Below are 17024 nucleotides of genomic sequence, written 5' to 3' on the forward strand. Positions count from 1 at the left end.
GAAAATCAAAGCCTGCTTTTATTGATGCACCGACAGACTGACCCGCGATTTGGAAGGGGTAGTTCGCTAATACAATACTCATCATCAAAGCAAACTGAGAAGACCACGGTGCCTGAAGTGGCTTTACAGCGACACGATGCCTTAATAAGTTACGGAGATGGCCTGCTCGTTAACCGCCTTCTCACTTCATGTTCTTTACAAACTCCTCTCCTTTCTTGATGGAGGCTTTCAGCTCAGGAATGGCCTCGGCGATCATCTTCTCTTCGAAAGGGGAGATTTTGCCAATGCCTAGATTCTTCTCGATGCCCTTTTTCTGAAGGAGAGAGGGGAGGTGGTAAGATTTTACAAGAAAGTTTCCATGAATGGGTTTGTTACAGAAAATCCCACTTGTAACTTCATCAGCCCTGCCTCGCCTGTCTAACCGGTGGCTCCTGGGCAGCCTGCTGAGGGAGTCGCACACCCTGGGGACGGGGCGGGACGGGGCCGGACGGGTGTGAGCCGTGCCAGGAGCTCAGCTTCTGTCATTCAGCCCTGGGCTGGGAGCCGGGCTCTGGCACTCACTGTGTGTGCACCTGTCACGCACCCGCCAAGTGTGTTTCCTTATCGACCCCACAGGAGGCTGTGAGGACACATGTGGGTTGCTTGGCACACAAAGAACTCAATAATTAGTAGCACCTGAGTTATTCTCCCTGACACGGAGCGTACTTTTGGGATCTAGTTTTTTTCCCAAGTTGGTAAAGGACTGAAGAAACACTTTCATAGCCACCTGAATCCAATGTAATTAAGGAGCTACACGTCGGACGTTAGGAAAACAGCAGGCTGGCGCCCAGGCTGCCTCCTCGGAGCCTCCCTGACCAGGACTATCAGCCTTGGGGGCCTCTCCTACAGGCCCCACCACGCTGCACACACCTGCGCTCAGCTGGCTCTGGAGCTATAACCACAGGTAGTTCTGGAGACCAGTGTCGGTCTCAGGGATTTTGGACACCAGGGTGTCTGTGGGAAGGGCTTCTTTCTGGGCACGAGAGGAAGGCGAGCACACATTTGCCTGATTCCAGCGGGTGCCCACGGCTAAGACGTGGAAACCTGCTCACTGAAGACTCGGTTAGGAGTCAAGCAGACCAGAGAGCTGCCCCAAACCAGCCTGGCTGAAGCCAGCAAGGTGACTAGAAGGGCCCCGTCCCAGTGCATTTCAAGGAGGAAAAGCAGTGAGACGAGGAGCAGGGCCCAGGAATGCCTGAGCTGGAAGGTCTAACACGTGTGCACGCCCCGGCAGGCCCTGAGGTCAGAATGAGAAGGAACCAGCACAGCCTGGTGCGGGGAAGCCTCTTCTGTGAGGGCTGTCCGTGGGCCGCCTCGGGACACAGCGAGGGTCTCACTGGGAAACCTACCCAGGCGGCCGCTGCTGACCGGCTGCTGGAGCCGTGAGATCCCCGTCAGCCCCCACAGACTGAGGTTTCTCCCCGCCACTGCTTCTGGGATGCTTCTACCCTCAAAAGTCCAAGCACAGGCCAGGCAGTGAGATGCAGTTACTGCACAAGGAAATCTGAACCATGGAGCAAACGCACGGAGTACAGCTGCTGAGTCTCAGCTACAGAAAATGCTCCTCCTTCCGGCCAAGACCTGGCCTCTGGGACACATACCCCCAGCAGCAATGGTGTGGAGAAGTACGGACAGTCCGTTTCTTGGGACTTAACGAAGGAACATTCGACAACTCCTTCCTTTCCGTTCATCGCATCCACGAGGGAGAAGACAAACCGGGCTCCGGCATACGCCATGGATAGGGTGGCAGAGCCTAGGAGGACAAAGGCAGGTCAGCCAAGCTAGCGCTGCGACCGTAAGACCCAGACGAGCTTCCCCGCCAGCTAAAACCCCATCTGCATAACCCCCAGCTTTCCAGTCTCATCAGGAATTTAGGTCAGCATCCCTTGAAGTGACAGACCCGCAGACGGCACGCAATTAGCTCTGCTGACCTCAAACACTACTCCACGCCCCCCAGCAAGCCGCGCTGCCCTCTGACCGGGGGGCTGCTTATCGAGCAGACGGACGTGAGGCTTAGAAAAGGACCCGCTCCTTGCTGGGCCCTCACGAGTCTTCGGCTCTGCCTCCAAAAGCCTGGGGCCACCTGGGCGCCTACCTGCTCCGGCCTTGGCCTTGACCACCTCCGTGCCGGCCTCCTGGATCCGCCCGATGAGGGGGGTCAGCTGGTCCTGGGGGAAGTCCACCTTGGGGGTGCACTGCAAGTGCAAGTCACAGGGCTCACGTGAGCAGGACCAGGCTCCGGTCACCTCCCAGCCCCACGCCCGGCGGGCCCCGGCATCGCTGCCACGTGGGAAACCAAGACCTTTTCCTTAAAGAAAAAGCCGACTTTGTTGGGAGGTGTAGTGAGTTCTCTACTCATTAAAAAAAAAAAAAAAAACTTTCTCTATTTTGGACTAATTTTAGACTTAGAGAAATGTTGTAAAAATAGCAGAAAGATTTTCCTCACCCGGCTTACCCTGATAACACTTTACATAACCACAGTGCAGTTATAAAGAACAGGAAATTAACTAAACCACAGACCTTACTCAAGTGTCACCGACTGTTCCACTACCGTCCCTTCTGTTCAGGGTCCTGCCCAGGACCCACCAGCACCCAGGGACCTCGCCTTTGACTGCTTCCTCAGTCCTCCCCTGGCTTTCAGGACATCTGTCAAGGGTACTGAATGCTCGCTTTGTAGGATGTCCATCAACTTAGGTTCAAAAGGTGCTTCCTCAGTATTTTCTCCTGAGGTTATGAGGTGATTTATCTTATTCTCAGTGGTGTTTACCTTGTCTCTCCTCATTTTTAAACAAAGCAGCTTTGCCTGCTCTGACCTAATCAGGAAGGTAGTGATGTTTCCACCAGCAGTTTTCACTGCGTAGGAGCTGGCCCCTTTGAACACCTTCTGACCACACTCACTCCCACAGCTGTGGACGCTTCAAAGTAACAACAGACGGTGAGATCCGTGTCAGCCTGATACGAGGGCCCCAAAGTGAACCTCTGAACTGTGCTCGTGGTCTTGAGGCTTCCGGGCAGGGTGACACACGCACCTGAGAGACCAGGGGGATGATGGTCTTCCCAGCATGGCCGCCAATGACAGGAACGCTGACGCGAGCCGGGTCCAAACCCTGGTCACCGAAAGTGGAAAGCCTGATTAACTTTTAACAAGCGCTTTGAGTGTAAAACACGTCATATGCACCTAAAGCACCAATACCGGAAAAATCCACAGAACTCGGAAACCAGGTAAGAGGCCGCCTGACTCCAGCCGTGCTCACATGTCCCACTAGGCGCCCCCTGCAGTTTCAACACATGCAGTGAGTAACTCGGTGTCTGGTGAGGTCACTCCGAGGCTTTCCCTTCACAATGTGCTGAAAACTGCCTTCGTGAAGGGTCCCAATTCGTTCCCATCAGTCCGACAGCTTCTTGGAATCAGAGGATGACAAATCCTCTTTCCCACACCTGATGTCATCCCCATGCCTTAGCTCAGACTTACGTGCCTACGCTTTGTTACAGAGAACATACACCTCGTATCAGAGCAAGACTCCAGAACACCCAGGGGTGAGAAGTCCGTCAACTCAAACAGTGATTGGAACAGAAAGAAGGAAACCAAGTTGAAAGGGGTCACAACGCCAAGGTTCATTAAGTGGGGCTTGCTGGGACGGCTGATTCATTTGTTAAACCGGAGGCAGGATGCCCCCAAGAATCTGCGAACCAGGTATTTCTTAACACAGTCAAAAAAAGAAGCTGGTGGGAGTAACGGGAGGGGGTGAGCAGTCCCAAAATGCTGCCACCTTCCCCAAATGCTGCAGCTGCTAAAGAGAGACACCGTAAGTTAGGAACCAGCCTTGCCTAGGTTGGGGAGCCCAGCCACAAGGGTGGGCAGACCCAGCAGCACCGTTAACGGACATGCACGGCAGTGTCTACAGGCCAGGGCACCACGCCGGTCACCAGGGACACAGGCACGAACAGAAAGGGCCCCTGCTTTTGAGAAGCTCTTTGTCCAAAATGAGACAGATACAAACAGACGCTCCAATGCGACGGGTGAAGCCAGCCACAGGGTGGCTCTGGAAGGCGCCTGAGAGAAGGCCTCCTGGGGCAGACCTAACTTCATCTGGGAAGGAGCAGGACTCCACCAAGGGAAGCGTATTCTAGGCAAAAGGAGCAGAAAGAACAAAGACCTGGGGGTTCACAGGGCAGGTACCATCAGCAGAGCATGAAGTGCAAAGGGCAAGCGCAGTGGAAGGCGGGGGTAGAGACGGCCGAGGGGGGAGCCAGAGGCTGCGAGGTTAAGGGCAGCCTTTCACCCTCCATGCAATCCAGGAACTTTTCAGAATGCCAGGCAGCCTGAGGTAAAGGGCGCACTCCTTAACTGATGGATCCAGGGCGGAGACATGCTTCCCCACCTCACATGGCAAAGCTTCGAGGCCAAGCCTCCATGGCCTAACAGAACTCTCTGTGCGAACACAGCAGCCACGTGGGGCTTTGGAGCATCTCAAGTGTGGCTGGTGCAACAGAGGACCACAGTTTCTAATTTAATTATAATTAATTCAACTAGCCACAGGTATCTACTGTTGCAGCAGGATCAGGGGCCCGGGGGAAGCGCGTGCTTCCCCCTGGAGCTGGCAGCACCACGGGACCTAAGAGAACGAGCACTGCTGCTTCCAGGAACCGGGGGCGTGTGCCTCGGGAAGCTGGAACCCCTGCCTCCCGGCCTGGGTGCGTTCAGACTCGGCTTCACCGAGACCCGCTCCGCAAAGCCTTTCCTGACTCAAAGCCAACCACAGTCTAAACACACGTGCACTGAAACGGTGATTCAGTTGTCTCTGGAATTAAAGTGTCTCTTTCCGCTTCACTCACAGAGCTCCCAGGCCCCGGGGCCACATCTCAGGGATCCGACTCCACTCGGAGAGCAGAGCCTGAGGAACACGCCAGAGCGTGAATTGCAGCGGGGCACCGTACCGTCCACACCCTAGAAGAGAAGTGCTGGGTGCAGGGGAGGAAGAGGAAGGTCAACGGTCCTGCGTGCGCCCTTCTCACTAAGCTGTGTGCACGACAATTATTCCTGACTTGGGAGGACCCCCTCTTCCACAAGTTCACGAAAAATGGCCTGAAGCTCAGGAGGGACACTTATTTGGGCCAGAGGAAGTGGTTCTGCTGGGTCCATAACCCAACAGACTAGACAGCGAACTGTGAAAGGTACCGAGGACTCCAGACCTGGCGCCGGTGCCACACCCACCTCGGGACAAGCCTGGCGGCTCAGGAAGAAGCAGGCAGCCAGCAGGAGCAGAACTGAGGTAAGTCACTGCAGGCACCCAGGGAGTCAGAACACAGACCAGGGACAAGAATTCTGACATGATTTCAGGGACTTTCCCAAGTTCTTCGTGTTTGCTGATTTTATCATTTGTCTAATGGTTAGCGGGTAAAACCTGTTAGGACCAGTTTTCAGACCCGAGCCGATGAACACGAAGAGCACAACACAGTCTAGCCAGTGAGAAACCCAGGGAAAGCCGAACCCTTGCTACAGCAGGGAGAAGAGCGAGCCTGGCCGGTTCCAGCCCGCAGGGGCCTGCTGTCTGCGTTCCCCGCGCAAGCTGCTTCCCACCAAGGAGGCGAGCTATAAAGACATTTAAACCCTCCAGCTACATGTGGCCTCTAAGGGCCCCGGTGTCCTCCAGGCCCGTAAAGGAGCCAAGAATAGCCAGAGAGGTTCCGAAAGGGAACCTGAAAGATGCCCGAGGCAGCTCTTACCTTCAGTTCTGCAACAAAAGTGTTGGCTCGGACAATGTCCAGGGTTGTCACCCCAAATATTTTACTGGGGTTGTATACTCCGTGTTTCTTGAAAACTTCTGCTGTGATTGGGATGGTGGAGTTAACCTAGTAAATCCAAGAGAGAGGGGCACAATTTGCCTGTGTTCTGAGAGCAGAGCCTCGTGACAGGAGGAAAAATCTTCTCGTCAGACCATGAACAAGCTCTAAGCTGTCACATTAAATTGCCCTGATAAGCGACCCTCACGATGGAAGGCCCCCTACTCTAAAAGACTGCTGCTTCTCCCCACCACGAGAAAGAAGAAACCATTCGCTGGGGGAGGCACTCTTCTCCTTGGCGGCCTCCGAGCCCAAAGTTCAAACGTGCACGTGACCCTTCGACTATCAACTTAAAAATGTGATGGAGGATCCACAAGGCACCTTCTGCTCCAGCTGGGACTTAGCCCAAATGGCCATTAAAAAAAAAAAAAAAAAAAGACAGTCTAGCAAGAAGCTACAAGCTACAAGCTCAGTCCCAGCTCTGTCACTCTGTGTCGTAACCCCGGCCAAGTTACCTCAACTCCTTAGAACTCAGTTTCTTAAAACGGGAGACAACTACCTCCTGAGGTGGGTGTGAAGATTAAGTGACTTAATACATGGCAAGGGCTTAACACATTACCTGGTACATAGAAAGAATAAAAACAAGACAAAAACAGCGAGATTTATATTAGGCACCGGTTAATCAGCCCCCCAAGATCTTCTGACCAGTTGCCCCCGAGGAAAGGTGAGCTGGTTGGAAAGGGCAGGATCCTCTTCTCAGAGGCCACGGGCACAAGCTCTGCGTGTTTATCAGCGGCCACGTTCCTGAGTCCACATCAGTGTCACTGCACTTCCACCCAGATCCTTCTTGTACTCGCGAGACCAGATCAACCAGCAGGGAGGAACAGAAGGGCTGCTGTCAAATGCAACCTGAGGCCCTGCTAGGGCGGGCGTGGGAGCCACAGCCAACTTCTCAGGAGGGACACAGCACCCGGAGTTTCTGAACTGAAGAACTAGCTTCCTGCAAAAAGCAGCAAACAGGGCCTGGGGGGCTGCGTACAGGACCATGTGTGAGTGTGAGGAGGGAGGGGGCGCCAGGAAGCAGGAATTGCAACCCCCAAGTAGAACACAGGAAAAGGAGTTAACACGCTACCACAGTCACGGCTGAAGCAGCCTCAGGAATGGGCTTATTTTCCAGGTGGAAAAACTAAGATACCGAGAGGGGAAGCGATCTGCCCAGAGGCACACGGTCGATGGGAAAACCAGGTTAAAACTCACTTGGTCTATGCCAGAAGGAATCCTTAGGAAATAAATTTAAGGGCCTTTTATTAGCTCATCCACTTTATCCATTTCAGCACACGAACCTGATTATTCCCCCTCTAAGCACAGAAGCACACTTTTGCTAACTGTGGACCTTCACGCGGCATCAGCAGCCGGCACTCACCGGATTTGCAATGATGCAGATCATGGCCTCGGGGCAGTGCTGGGCACAGGCAGCAGTCAGGGTGGCCACAACCGTGGCGTTGGTGTTGAACAGGTCATCCCGGGTCATGCCTGAGAACAATCCAATTCGAGGTGTTCATAAACACAGGACGAATTTCCAAACGTGTACCACGTTGTGTGTGTTTGTTGTTATGGGAAATTCAAACATGAGTGAGACAGGGTCCCTGTTTCAAGTAAATCCATCTTGTAGGGAAAACGGCCCAGTGTGATAAGTGCCAAGATAGACGTCTGTGAGGGTGGAGCATGGGGAGGGAATGAGGGGGGTTATACCCGAGGAGGATCACCAAGGACCAGTACAGCTTCCAAGGTGGAGGCAGGTGGAGGAAAGGGCCTTGCATGCAAAAAAAAAGTGCACACAGAGCACAATGAGACTGGGCGAGGGGACCCAGGGACAGGTGGAGGGCTTCATCTGTACCCCACAGGCACTGGGGACCCTTTGGAATTTTTTCTGCAGCAGAGATCTGACCAGATCCATTTTTCACAGAAAACCACATCCTCAGCTGACTTGTGGGGAGATGCTAGGCAAGGAGTTCAACACACACCTGGTTTTCTTGGGACTCCCGCTGGAATCACCACCACGTCGCAGCCCTTCAGGCAGTCTGGCAGCTGCTCAGGTCCGAGGTAACCTGGAAGAAACACCCACGTGAGCAATTTCACCACTTCCGACTTGGGAGAGGCCAGCACGTCTGTGGGGACAGAGCCCGGGTAGGACGGGCCCACCTGAGTCCAAGGCCAGCCACAGGCCTCAAGACAGGCTGGAAGGACCGCCCACGAAGGGGTTCCTCTTCTGGAGAACTACCACTGTGGGCCTGATGACACCGGCTGGCAGGACAGTCTCTTTCACTCCACTTTCCTCCAGCCTCACTGGCCCAGCCCCGATTCGGAACAGAGTAACCGTCCAGGTTCCCACAGAATCGGCCAAGTCGGCTGCTTTTCCTTATCCAACCCAACTCGCCAGCACTTCTCAGTCCTTCTCGGCTCCCAGTAAGAGCTGCTTATTCCACGTCCCGGTCATCCTAACAAAAGCTCTGTCTCGGAGTCAGATCAGAAGGCACGGTGGAGGCCAGGAGAGAAAAGCCCCGTGCTGAGAAGCAGGGACGAAATATTAGCATCCATTCTGTTTACTCCTATCATCCGAGGAATAAAAGGTCCACTTTCAAAGATCTCGGGGAAATCGGCCGAAATCTGCTTTGATTTGACTTCTCCCTTATTGTGGGAGCTTTTGGAAGCGCAAATATACAGCCCAAAAGAAAATGAGCGAACTAATTCAGAGGGACCACGGAAGGCACACGAACAAATGATCTGACAGTCAGTCAATCTCCTGTGCTGTCTACACCAGATGAAGATACATGCAAACACCATCAAACAGTCTCACACTGACAGCAGAGACAGAAAGCAGTACAAGTTTTCTGCACAGCAATCTGATACTTTATAGTAAAAGCTTTAAAATAGTCATACCTACTCATTCTACTTTTAGGATTCTTTTTTTTTTTAAGGATTCTAAGAAACAAGATGTAAAGATAAAGATGTTTACACAGCCTAGCTATTTACAGTAGAGCAAAACAGGAAACAGCCCAATGGACAACACTGTGGGTATAATAATAAATAAGTGATAAATTATAGTACACCTTTAAAAATGATTTTACCAAGAATTTGGTGACATGGAAAAATGCTGCTATAATGTGAAGGTAAGATAAGCAGGATATATATAATTATATGTAATTATGAGTGACTTCTTGGATGACATAGCTAGATGTCCCTTGGATTTTCCTAAGGTGGCCATGCTCTGAAGAAGCTGGCAGAGGAAACCCTGGGGTGGAGGGACGGCCCAAGGTGGGGAGCAGCTGGCAGCATTTCTCACTGCCCCCACGCCCCTGCACGAGGCTGCCTCTTCCCCATCCTCATATTACTTGTTAAATTATAAAAAATTAAAAATGGGAAGGTGAGACCACCGTTGTTATTCTCAAAGACACTATTTAAATTTTTGTAGACTCAAGTCAAAAAAGGTGCAATAATATATAAAATTTAATTCTAAAATGAACATGGAAACCCCAAGTCTCTGAACACCTAGTTTCACTTAGGAATCTCACTCTAAACCTGAGTCCTGGCCGACGGGGGAGGACAGGTGTAAGTTTTCAGGGCCGGCGTGCTCAATACCTTTTACTGTCGCCCTGGTCTCTATGTGGCTCAGGTCGGCGGCCACTCCGGGCGTATGAGCAATATCGTAGAGGGTCAGGCGGCTCACCAAGGGGCTGTTCTTCAGGAGAAGTGAGAGCGGCTGCCCGATTCCTCCGGAAGCCCCCAGCACGGCTACTTTAGCATTGTTCTAGAAAGAGACACAGAGAGAGGACTGTGAAGATGGAATCAGCATTAAAAGGATTCACATGGTAATAAATGCAGAGTACTGTACTGGGTCTTTTTTATTGCAGCAGTACCAAATGAAGATGCAATCGTATTCCTACCATTCCAAAGGCCCCCTTTCCTTCTGAAGTTCAGAGGTTTGCCTCAGGAAAATGGGGGAGAACTCATGTCTCTAGATGCTGTGACAGTCAGGGGCATACTCCTGTACCCTCCAAAACGGGAGCAAACTTCACTCAATCGCCACCTGGACTCGTAACAGAAGGCTTTCCTTCAATGTGCAGTTTTATTATTTTTTAAATAAATTTATTTATTTTGGGCTGAATTGGGTCTTTGTGGCTGCGCACGGGGCTTTCTCTAGTTGCGGTGAGCGGGGGCTACTCTTCGTTGCAGTGTGCGGGCTTCTCATTGCGGTGGCTTCTCTTGTTGCAGAGCACGGGCTCTAGGCACGCAAGCTTCAGTAGTTGTGGCTTATGGGCTCAGTAGTTGTGGCTCACGGGCTCTAGAATGCAGGCTCAGTAGCTGTGGTGCACAGGCTTAGTCGCTCCACGGCATGTGGGACCTTCCTGAACCAGGGCTCGAACCCGTGTCCCCTGCATTGGCAGGCGGATTCTTAACCACTGTGAGTGAGGCTGTTTCTAACCTAAACTCACAAATGAGAAGGGGAGCCTATCCCGGGCAAGCAGGCAGGGAGCTGCCAGGGAAGAAGACAAACTGAGAGAAGAGCAGCCACAAGAACGCAAAGCATGGCGTGTGGTCCTCTAGGGCAGCCGTGTACTCTGGGTCTTTACATTATCACTGCACGCTGTGTTCCACAGCAACGGATGCTAGTAATAACAGGCTTCCGTTATCAAAAACAAAAATCAAACCAAACCAACCAAAACTCAAGCCTAAACCAAAACAACCACACAGTGTCATCTGCTCGAGGAAACTAAAACTCTAAAAAGCATATATTATATCTAAGATTGGAATTCAGGTTTCATTTGTTTGTTTTTAAGTTGGTGCTTTAAAGGTGGACCCTTGACTTCATAGAAAACTAGCTGGACCAACCCAGAACCTGAGGTCTGGCAATCTCACCCATCTTCAGACCTTCAATTATCACTCCCACATCCTGTCCCGAATCCTAGGGACTCCCAAGTTCCAGCTCCACATTCCCAGTTCTGTTAGGCATACCCACTGGTCCCACAAACCCAACTGTGTAAATAAATTTGTCCTTACTACCTCTCCCATCCCTGTTCCCAAATGGCATCTGTGTGTACCCAAATTCAAAACTTTAGAGCTATCTTCTGCTTCTTCCCTTACTGGAGACACCCAGTTAGGACACGAAAGGACTTGGCATCTCAAACATCTTCCCAACCTGCCCCCCGATTTCCATCCTGATTCCATTATCTAACTTAGGTCCTCAGCTCCACCTCTAAACCACCCTTCCAGAAATTCAAAGTTTTAATCATTTCCTTGGGTAAAAAATCTTCTCAAGTTCCTCATGCCCAGATTACTCAGCCTGGCTCCCGAGGCTGACCAGGGCTCCAATGTGGGGAGCATAAGACAGTTCCCTTGGTGTGCAGGATGTCAATGTCAAGGCTGTGTCTTTATTTTCATCAATCAGGTGAAGAATTAAACTCTACCAAGAAACAGACTGACCTGGTGCTCTCAATTAGGGTCCTTAAGTGAATCAGTCCCACGTGACACAGAAGATGAACCCAACACAGGGAGAAGGAAGAGGGGACTGCTCTCAGTGTGACGAGGTGATGTTATTGTTTGTATATTATAAGGTTTCATCAACTTAGTTAATATTTATAAAAACATAACTTGTAAGTGGTGATATCTTTAGTGAGATGAGAATCTTTGGTACTGCAGGTTAGCTCATGACCTCTTTGTAAACAAGCTGTTTCCAAACTCCATATCTTTTTCCACGTTGAGGAGTGGTTGTCAACAGCACACTGTTTAGCAACGGGGCTTTGAAAATGGATGTATAGTAACACTTCCTTCACTTCTCAGTTTTCTTTTTTTAATCGGTTATGGTTTTTAAATTTCTGTGTTTTGTGTCATACATATTAGTACATTAGTACATACGGAAAGACATAAATACACTGAGGTTGAAGTCTCCCTAGGCCAATGTACCATCTGGCTCAAGCTCATCTTTCTGACTTATACACTTATATACTTCAACAACTCCACCTTTATGTCCAGTAGGCATTTTAAACTCAACACATCCAAATCTGAGCTCCTGATACCCACCCCCCTACAATCACTCTCTTCTAGCAGTATTTCCCACCTCAGCAAATCTCAACTCCAAAACCCAAAGCCTTGGTTTTCTCCATGTTCCTCTTTCTCTCCATACACCTCATGAAATCGTTATCAGCAAATCCCACTGTCTTACCTGCAGTTAATCTCCCTTCCCCCACTCCTCAGCATCAGTCTTCATCACCTCCACCTGTCCTACGTTTGTTTACTCACTGTTGGCTTAAGTGCCACTTCTCACTCATCCTGGTATCACCTGCAGCACCCAGCACAGTTCTGGGCAACACGGATACTCAAATGTACTCATTCATATATTTATTTTTCGAATGAACTGAATGCACAGGAAACTGATCTGAAGAACAAAAGCTAAGTAAGAAATGTGGAACCTCATTTAATAATCACCTCCCTTTTAGGGTGTGGTACTTCAAGAGGCAATGTGGGCATCTCCTGGATTCTAACTTTGGTGGTATTAGAATCACTTGGGGAACTTGGTAAAAAAACACGGAGGCCCAGGTCCTACCCTCCTTCGATGAGCCTCGGCCTCTGATCTTTACCAGCTTTCAGGTGATTCTGACACAACAGAGTTTGAGAATCGCTGCCCTAGAAGAAGACGGCTAAAAATAGCTTAGGCTTAAGTAGTCTCAGGCCAAGCCGCGCAGTTAACAACACCCGGGCGCAGGCCCAGCCCGCCCACCGCAGGAAGGAGCCTTCAAAAGGTCCTCAAGCGGAAGCAGAGTCTTCGGGTTCTTAGAGGAAAGGCTTGATGATCCAAAACAGTCACTGACAGTGGTCAGGAGAGCTGAATTTTAATCCTCTGGCCAAAACACTGTGTAACCTTGGACCAATGCTCTGCCCTCGGTATCTCTGCCTGCCTGCACTATGGAGTTAAAAATTACAGTGTAGGGGCTTCCCTGGTGGCGCAGTGGTTGAGAGTCCGCCTGCCGATGCAGGGAGTGCGGGTTCGTGCCCTGGTCCGGGAAGACCCCACATGCCGCGGAGAAGCTGGGCCCGTGAGCCATGGCCGCTGAGCCTGCGCGTCCGGAGCCTGTGCTCCGCAACGGGAGACGCCACAACAGCGAAAGGCCCGCGTACCGCAAACAAAAAAATTACACAGTACTTGTACGGACGCTGCAAGAACGAGGTTAGTCTCTCAAAATACTATGGAAAATAAGTTACTTTCGGCCCTAGAGCCCTGGCTTCTCCACCTTGAAGGAGCACAGGTCAAGAGTAGACCCTCTGGGGGGCTCGGGGGCGAACTGGGAGACTCGGAGAAGCGCCCCGGTCCTGAATCCAGCTGGACTACTTCCCCACCCCCGACTCCTGGGCTTTCTCCCCCGCACCTCCTGCCCGGTATCAGGGCCGGCCCAGGACGCCACAGCCGAGGACCAGCACCGGGTGGCCCTGCGGTCCAGGCTGGCCCGGGGGTCAAGGCTGCTCGCGAGCCAGGAGCACACGTGGCCTAGGTCCGGGAGCCTCCACCTGCAGGCAGCCCCTCGCAGGACCTACCTGGGCCGAGGTGCTGAAGCTGCGGCGGAGAGCGGCGCTGGCAGGCCGGGCGAGGGCGGAGAGCATGGCTGAGACGGGCGGGGTGCGGACTGGTCGGCGAAGGAGCTGGCGGTAGGATAGTGACTCCAACGACCTCCACGCTGCACCGAGCCTCCCGGCTCTGCTCCACCTGGCCTCGCGAGAGTGGCCTGGCTTCCGGCACCCCACCTTCTAGATCTCGCGGTATTTCGGCCACATCCGGACTGTCGCGGAGGCCGGCGGAGGGACGCTCTCCGTGCGCAGTCCTGGGGTGGGTCGTTGTGCGGTCGGGTGCTGTGCGGCCTGTCGGGGAGACGCCGTCGGAGTGGGAGGGAGAGTCAGCACCCGAGAGGTGCAGGAAGACAGGCTTTAGGCTGGAAGAGCCCTAGAGGAGCGATTTTGCAGGTGGGGGCCCCAGACAGAGGCTCTGATAGGGAGACCGGCTGAGGTCGCGCCGCAGGCCCGACAGAATGGGTGCGGCCCGAGCCCCCCCCCCCAGCTCAGCCCAACCCACCCCTCCTGTCCTTGGAGGCGGGAGGGGCTCCGAGCTTTGGAAAGCTCTGGAAAGGAAAGGGGGGAGGGGAGGTTGAGAGTCCCGCGGTTGGGGTGGAGGATGAAGGCTCATCTAATCAGTCACTCCCGTGCACCCCTCCCCACCCCGGTCGCACACACCCCGTCCACCCGCCAGTGTCGTCGTCCCTCCTGGTGCCCAGGACCTTCTAGTAGAGATTACAAAGCTTTAGAGACACCTCTACCAAGAATGGCCGACCCTGAGCACTGACGTGGCGCGAGACACTGTTCTACGAGTTTACAGGAAAGCAGTCCCGCGTTACAGATGAGGAAACAGGTATACAGGTGATAACCTGCGAAGTCACCCAGTCCCTGCCCCTCCGGTCTGCCCAGCCGTGCTGTGAACCCGGCCACACTGTTTCTGCTTTAGGGACCAAGAAACCATGGCTGAGCTCAGTTAAGTGGATTCGTTCAGAGTCTACCAGAAAGTAAAGATACGGTTTCTCCTCACAAGAAGCATATTTAAGTTGATCAGTATCCTTATAAGCTTCATGTGCCCCACTGCTGTTTTCTGGGCATACAGAGAATTCCTTGCCCACAAAAAGTTCAGGGTCAAGTGGGACAGGTAGGTGTGTGGCAGGTTGTTAACCTTAGAGGAGTGTACAAACCCAGTGGGGGGGACCAGTGACCGCTTCCCTGGGAACAGTGGTCAGGGAACCAGCGGTGAAAAGAACAGTTAGCACAGGTGCTGAAGAACCTATCCGTAGGAGGGAGTGCATGGTGCCTGGCTTACTCTTTCCTCCCTCCTTTCCACTTGTTTATTGAGCTACTAAGATGTGCCAGTCCAGTCTTGGAGCTGGGTGTTCAACTATGAACAAGATCCAGACATTTTCTGCCTTCTGGGAGCTCAGAGTCTAGTGGGGCGACAGGTAAACTGCAAGCAGCATGGTATGGCTAACACCAGGAAAATTACGAGGGGCTGTGGGAACACAAAGGAGGTCCATCTACCCCAGATTTGGGGTGGAGGTGGGGGCCATGTGAGAGAGGACTTAGGAGGATGAAACATCTAAGCTGAGATGTAAAGGAAGAGCAGGAGTTTCTCAGTGGGACCATTCACCTCCACAGGAGGGAGAGATCCTTGCCTGGGCTTTGGACCTCTCGAAGCGGGGGCACTAGGAGCTGGGCGTTTAACAATGGGAAGTGTCCAGATGAGAAAGAAAGGGAAAAGAGCCCAAAGACAAACCTGGAGGAAGGGACAGTGAACAGATAATTTCTGTTGGAGAGGGGACATGAGGACAAACGGTGTTCTTTATCTTATCACTGACTGTGTTCTCTCTAATTGTTTACCCCTCTATCTTACCACTAGAACTGAAAGCATCTTACAGTCAGGTTCTTTCATCTCTTTATTGTCCAGCATCTGACCAGGCTGAGAGTGGGTTTCTGAATTTTGGGAGAGTTGAGTGGTTTTAGATACAAGGCTGGAAAACCCAGATTGTGCAGGACTTAACCGAATGTTAGCTGAGAAGTTTGTATTTTATTTCTCGGGAAGCAGGTGTTTATCAAAGGCTTTTGTGATGCCACCAGAACTGTGTTTGAGGAAGATTAGACTGACCTTGGCGTGTTAAAAGTTCCAAGGGGGAAAAAAAAGTTCCAAGGGAAAAATGTGCAGGGCAGGGAGATTGTTCAGGAGGCTATCTAATGAGATGATAAATATCTGAGTTACTGTCATGGTTTTAGAAATGGTGAAGTGGAGCCAAATGAGGGAGAGGGAAGAATTGATAAGCGTTTGTGCCCATCTGGGTTTAAGAAACAAATGGAAGTGATGTGGGAAACCAGCCTGAGAGAACTGTATATGTACAGAAATGGAATTCAGGGTGTGTGTGGAAGGAGAGCTGACTGGAGAAAAAGTAAAGAGTTCTGTTTTAGATGGGCTACATTGGAAGTGATGGTGAGTTGTCCATATAGAAATATCAGTGGACACTTGGGGAATTACTCCAAGGGGAAATATGGGATTGAAACCCCTGAGAGAGGCCAGGGCTGAAGTCATCCCTATAGAGGGGAGAGCTGAGGCCAGGGGAGAGAAACTAGAGTCACATTCTCGTGTGCTCACTCCCACATCTGGGGCTGGAACTCCTTCCCACCCCCCTGGCAAGTCAGTCAGCCCCTGTCAGCATCTCCACGGCGGGGAGTCACTACCTCCCAAGTCCTCTACTCGGGCCATCCCAGCCACTTGACTGTTAGAAAAACGTCCTCACATTCAGCTCCTAGTTGCTTCCCTTTAAATGGCAAAATGGTTCATAACACTCTTAGCAGCTACCGTATCAAGCATTGACTTTGTACCAGGCACCATGCCCTGCTTTGCAAGTGTAACTGTTAACAGGGAACATGCACAGCCTCATTCAGGAAGCCTAGTGCAGTCAGAAAATGGCTGTATGTCTTCATCCCCATTCTTCCTCTAAATCTTTGCTTGCCCTTGGATTACATCAAGCCACCAGGACAGACTTGTTGCAATAGCCTAAATGTCCTGTTCACATTAATAGTCAAAACTCTGAACTTTTAAGTCAGTGTTAAAGCTGCTCCCCTTCCCCTCCTGAGCTTGCTTCAGGCTCCCACCTTGGGAGTGGAGAGTGGTTGTCTTCTCCATTTCTCCATCTTACTTCCTCACTACCCCTCATCCCTGAAGACTGAGGCTTCAGGCCCATCAGTGTTGGTGGAGGGGGTTGTGAGAATAAAGATAGGGGCAGGAAGGGTCCATTTGGCATTAGTAAGAATTCTCTGAGCTTGATGGGAGTTTGTGGCTGACACTTCCATGTGGTGCTTTTGTGGGTCTCTCTTACCTGCAGTTCCCTTGACCTGGGTGGTTACACCTCAGCCTTGCTGTTTCCAGTTGCTCCCTCAACCCCTGTTTTCTGGAATCCTCCAGTACCTGAGATTGGTCCATTGTCTGTCCAAGTGGCCCTCTTGGGCAAAGTCCCTTTAAGATTGCTTCTAGTTGGCCCTCTCTCCTGCCTGGCCCACATCTGGTCTACAAGAGACACATAGGTATCCTTCACCCCATCAAATTCTGGGGGTGTAGGCTGTTTCAA

At 51.8% G+C, this 17024-nt stretch overlaps 2 protein-coding genes across 14 annotated transcripts in view; one reads left to right on the forward strand and one right to left on the reverse strand.

The window, feature by feature from the left end:
• On the reverse strand, positions 1-13545 carry MDH2 (malate dehydrogenase 2). The gene is made up of 9 exons (XM_033839903.2): positions 13411-13545; positions 9463-9631; positions 7848-7931; positions 7247-7356; positions 5767-5892; positions 3069-3146; positions 2135-2234; positions 1641-1792; positions 1-313 (listed from the first exon to the last, which is right to left on the reverse strand). Exons 1-9 carry the CDS (start codon positions 13474-13476, stop codon positions 182-184), a joined length of 1017 nt encoding a protein of 338 aa, XP_033695794.1. The 5' UTR covers positions 13477-13545; the 3' UTR covers positions 1-181.
• The window catches only part of STYXL1 (serine/threonine/tyrosine interacting like 1), a 64511-nt gene continuing 60124 nt past the window's right edge, over positions 12638-17024 (forward strand). For 5 of the 13 annotated variants that reach the window (XR_012326016.1, XM_073791992.1, XM_033839905.2 and 2 more), the window contains exons 1-2: positions 13692-13833; positions 14117-14283. Coding sequence is in view for 4 of the 13 variants with exons in the window: in XM_033839905.2 (XP_033695796.1) it covers positions 14264-14283 (20 nt within the window). In the remaining 9 variants the exon portion in view is untranslated. Of the gene's footprint in view, positions 13046-13570; positions 13834-14116; positions 14284-17024 lie in introns of those variants that run through there. The other 8 variants (XM_073791993.1, XM_033839908.2, XM_033839913.2 and 5 more) reach the window with 6 other exon arrangements.

This window comes from Tursiops truncatus, chromosome 15, assembly GCF_011762595.2.
Source record: "Tursiops truncatus isolate mTurTru1 chromosome 15, mTurTru1.mat.Y, whole genome shotgun sequence".
Lineage (NCBI taxonomy): Eukaryota > Metazoa > Chordata > Mammalia > Artiodactyla > Delphinidae > Tursiops > Tursiops truncatus.

Excerpts from the sequence above, each read along its gene's own strand:
- MDH2 (XM_033839903.2), bottom strand. The coding sequence starts at position 13,476 with ATGCTCTCCGCCCTCGCCCGGCCTGCCAGCGCCGCTCTCCGCCGCAGC. Across the intron at positions 7,357-7,847 it reads GGGAGTCCCAAGAAAACCAG|GCATGACCCGGGATGACCTG; the intron begins GTGTGTGTTGAA and ends GATTGTTCTCAG. Across the intron at positions 5,893-7,246 it reads TCTGCATCATTGCAAATCCG|GTTAACTCCACCATCCCAAT; the intron begins GTGAGTGCCGGC and ends TGGATTTACTAG.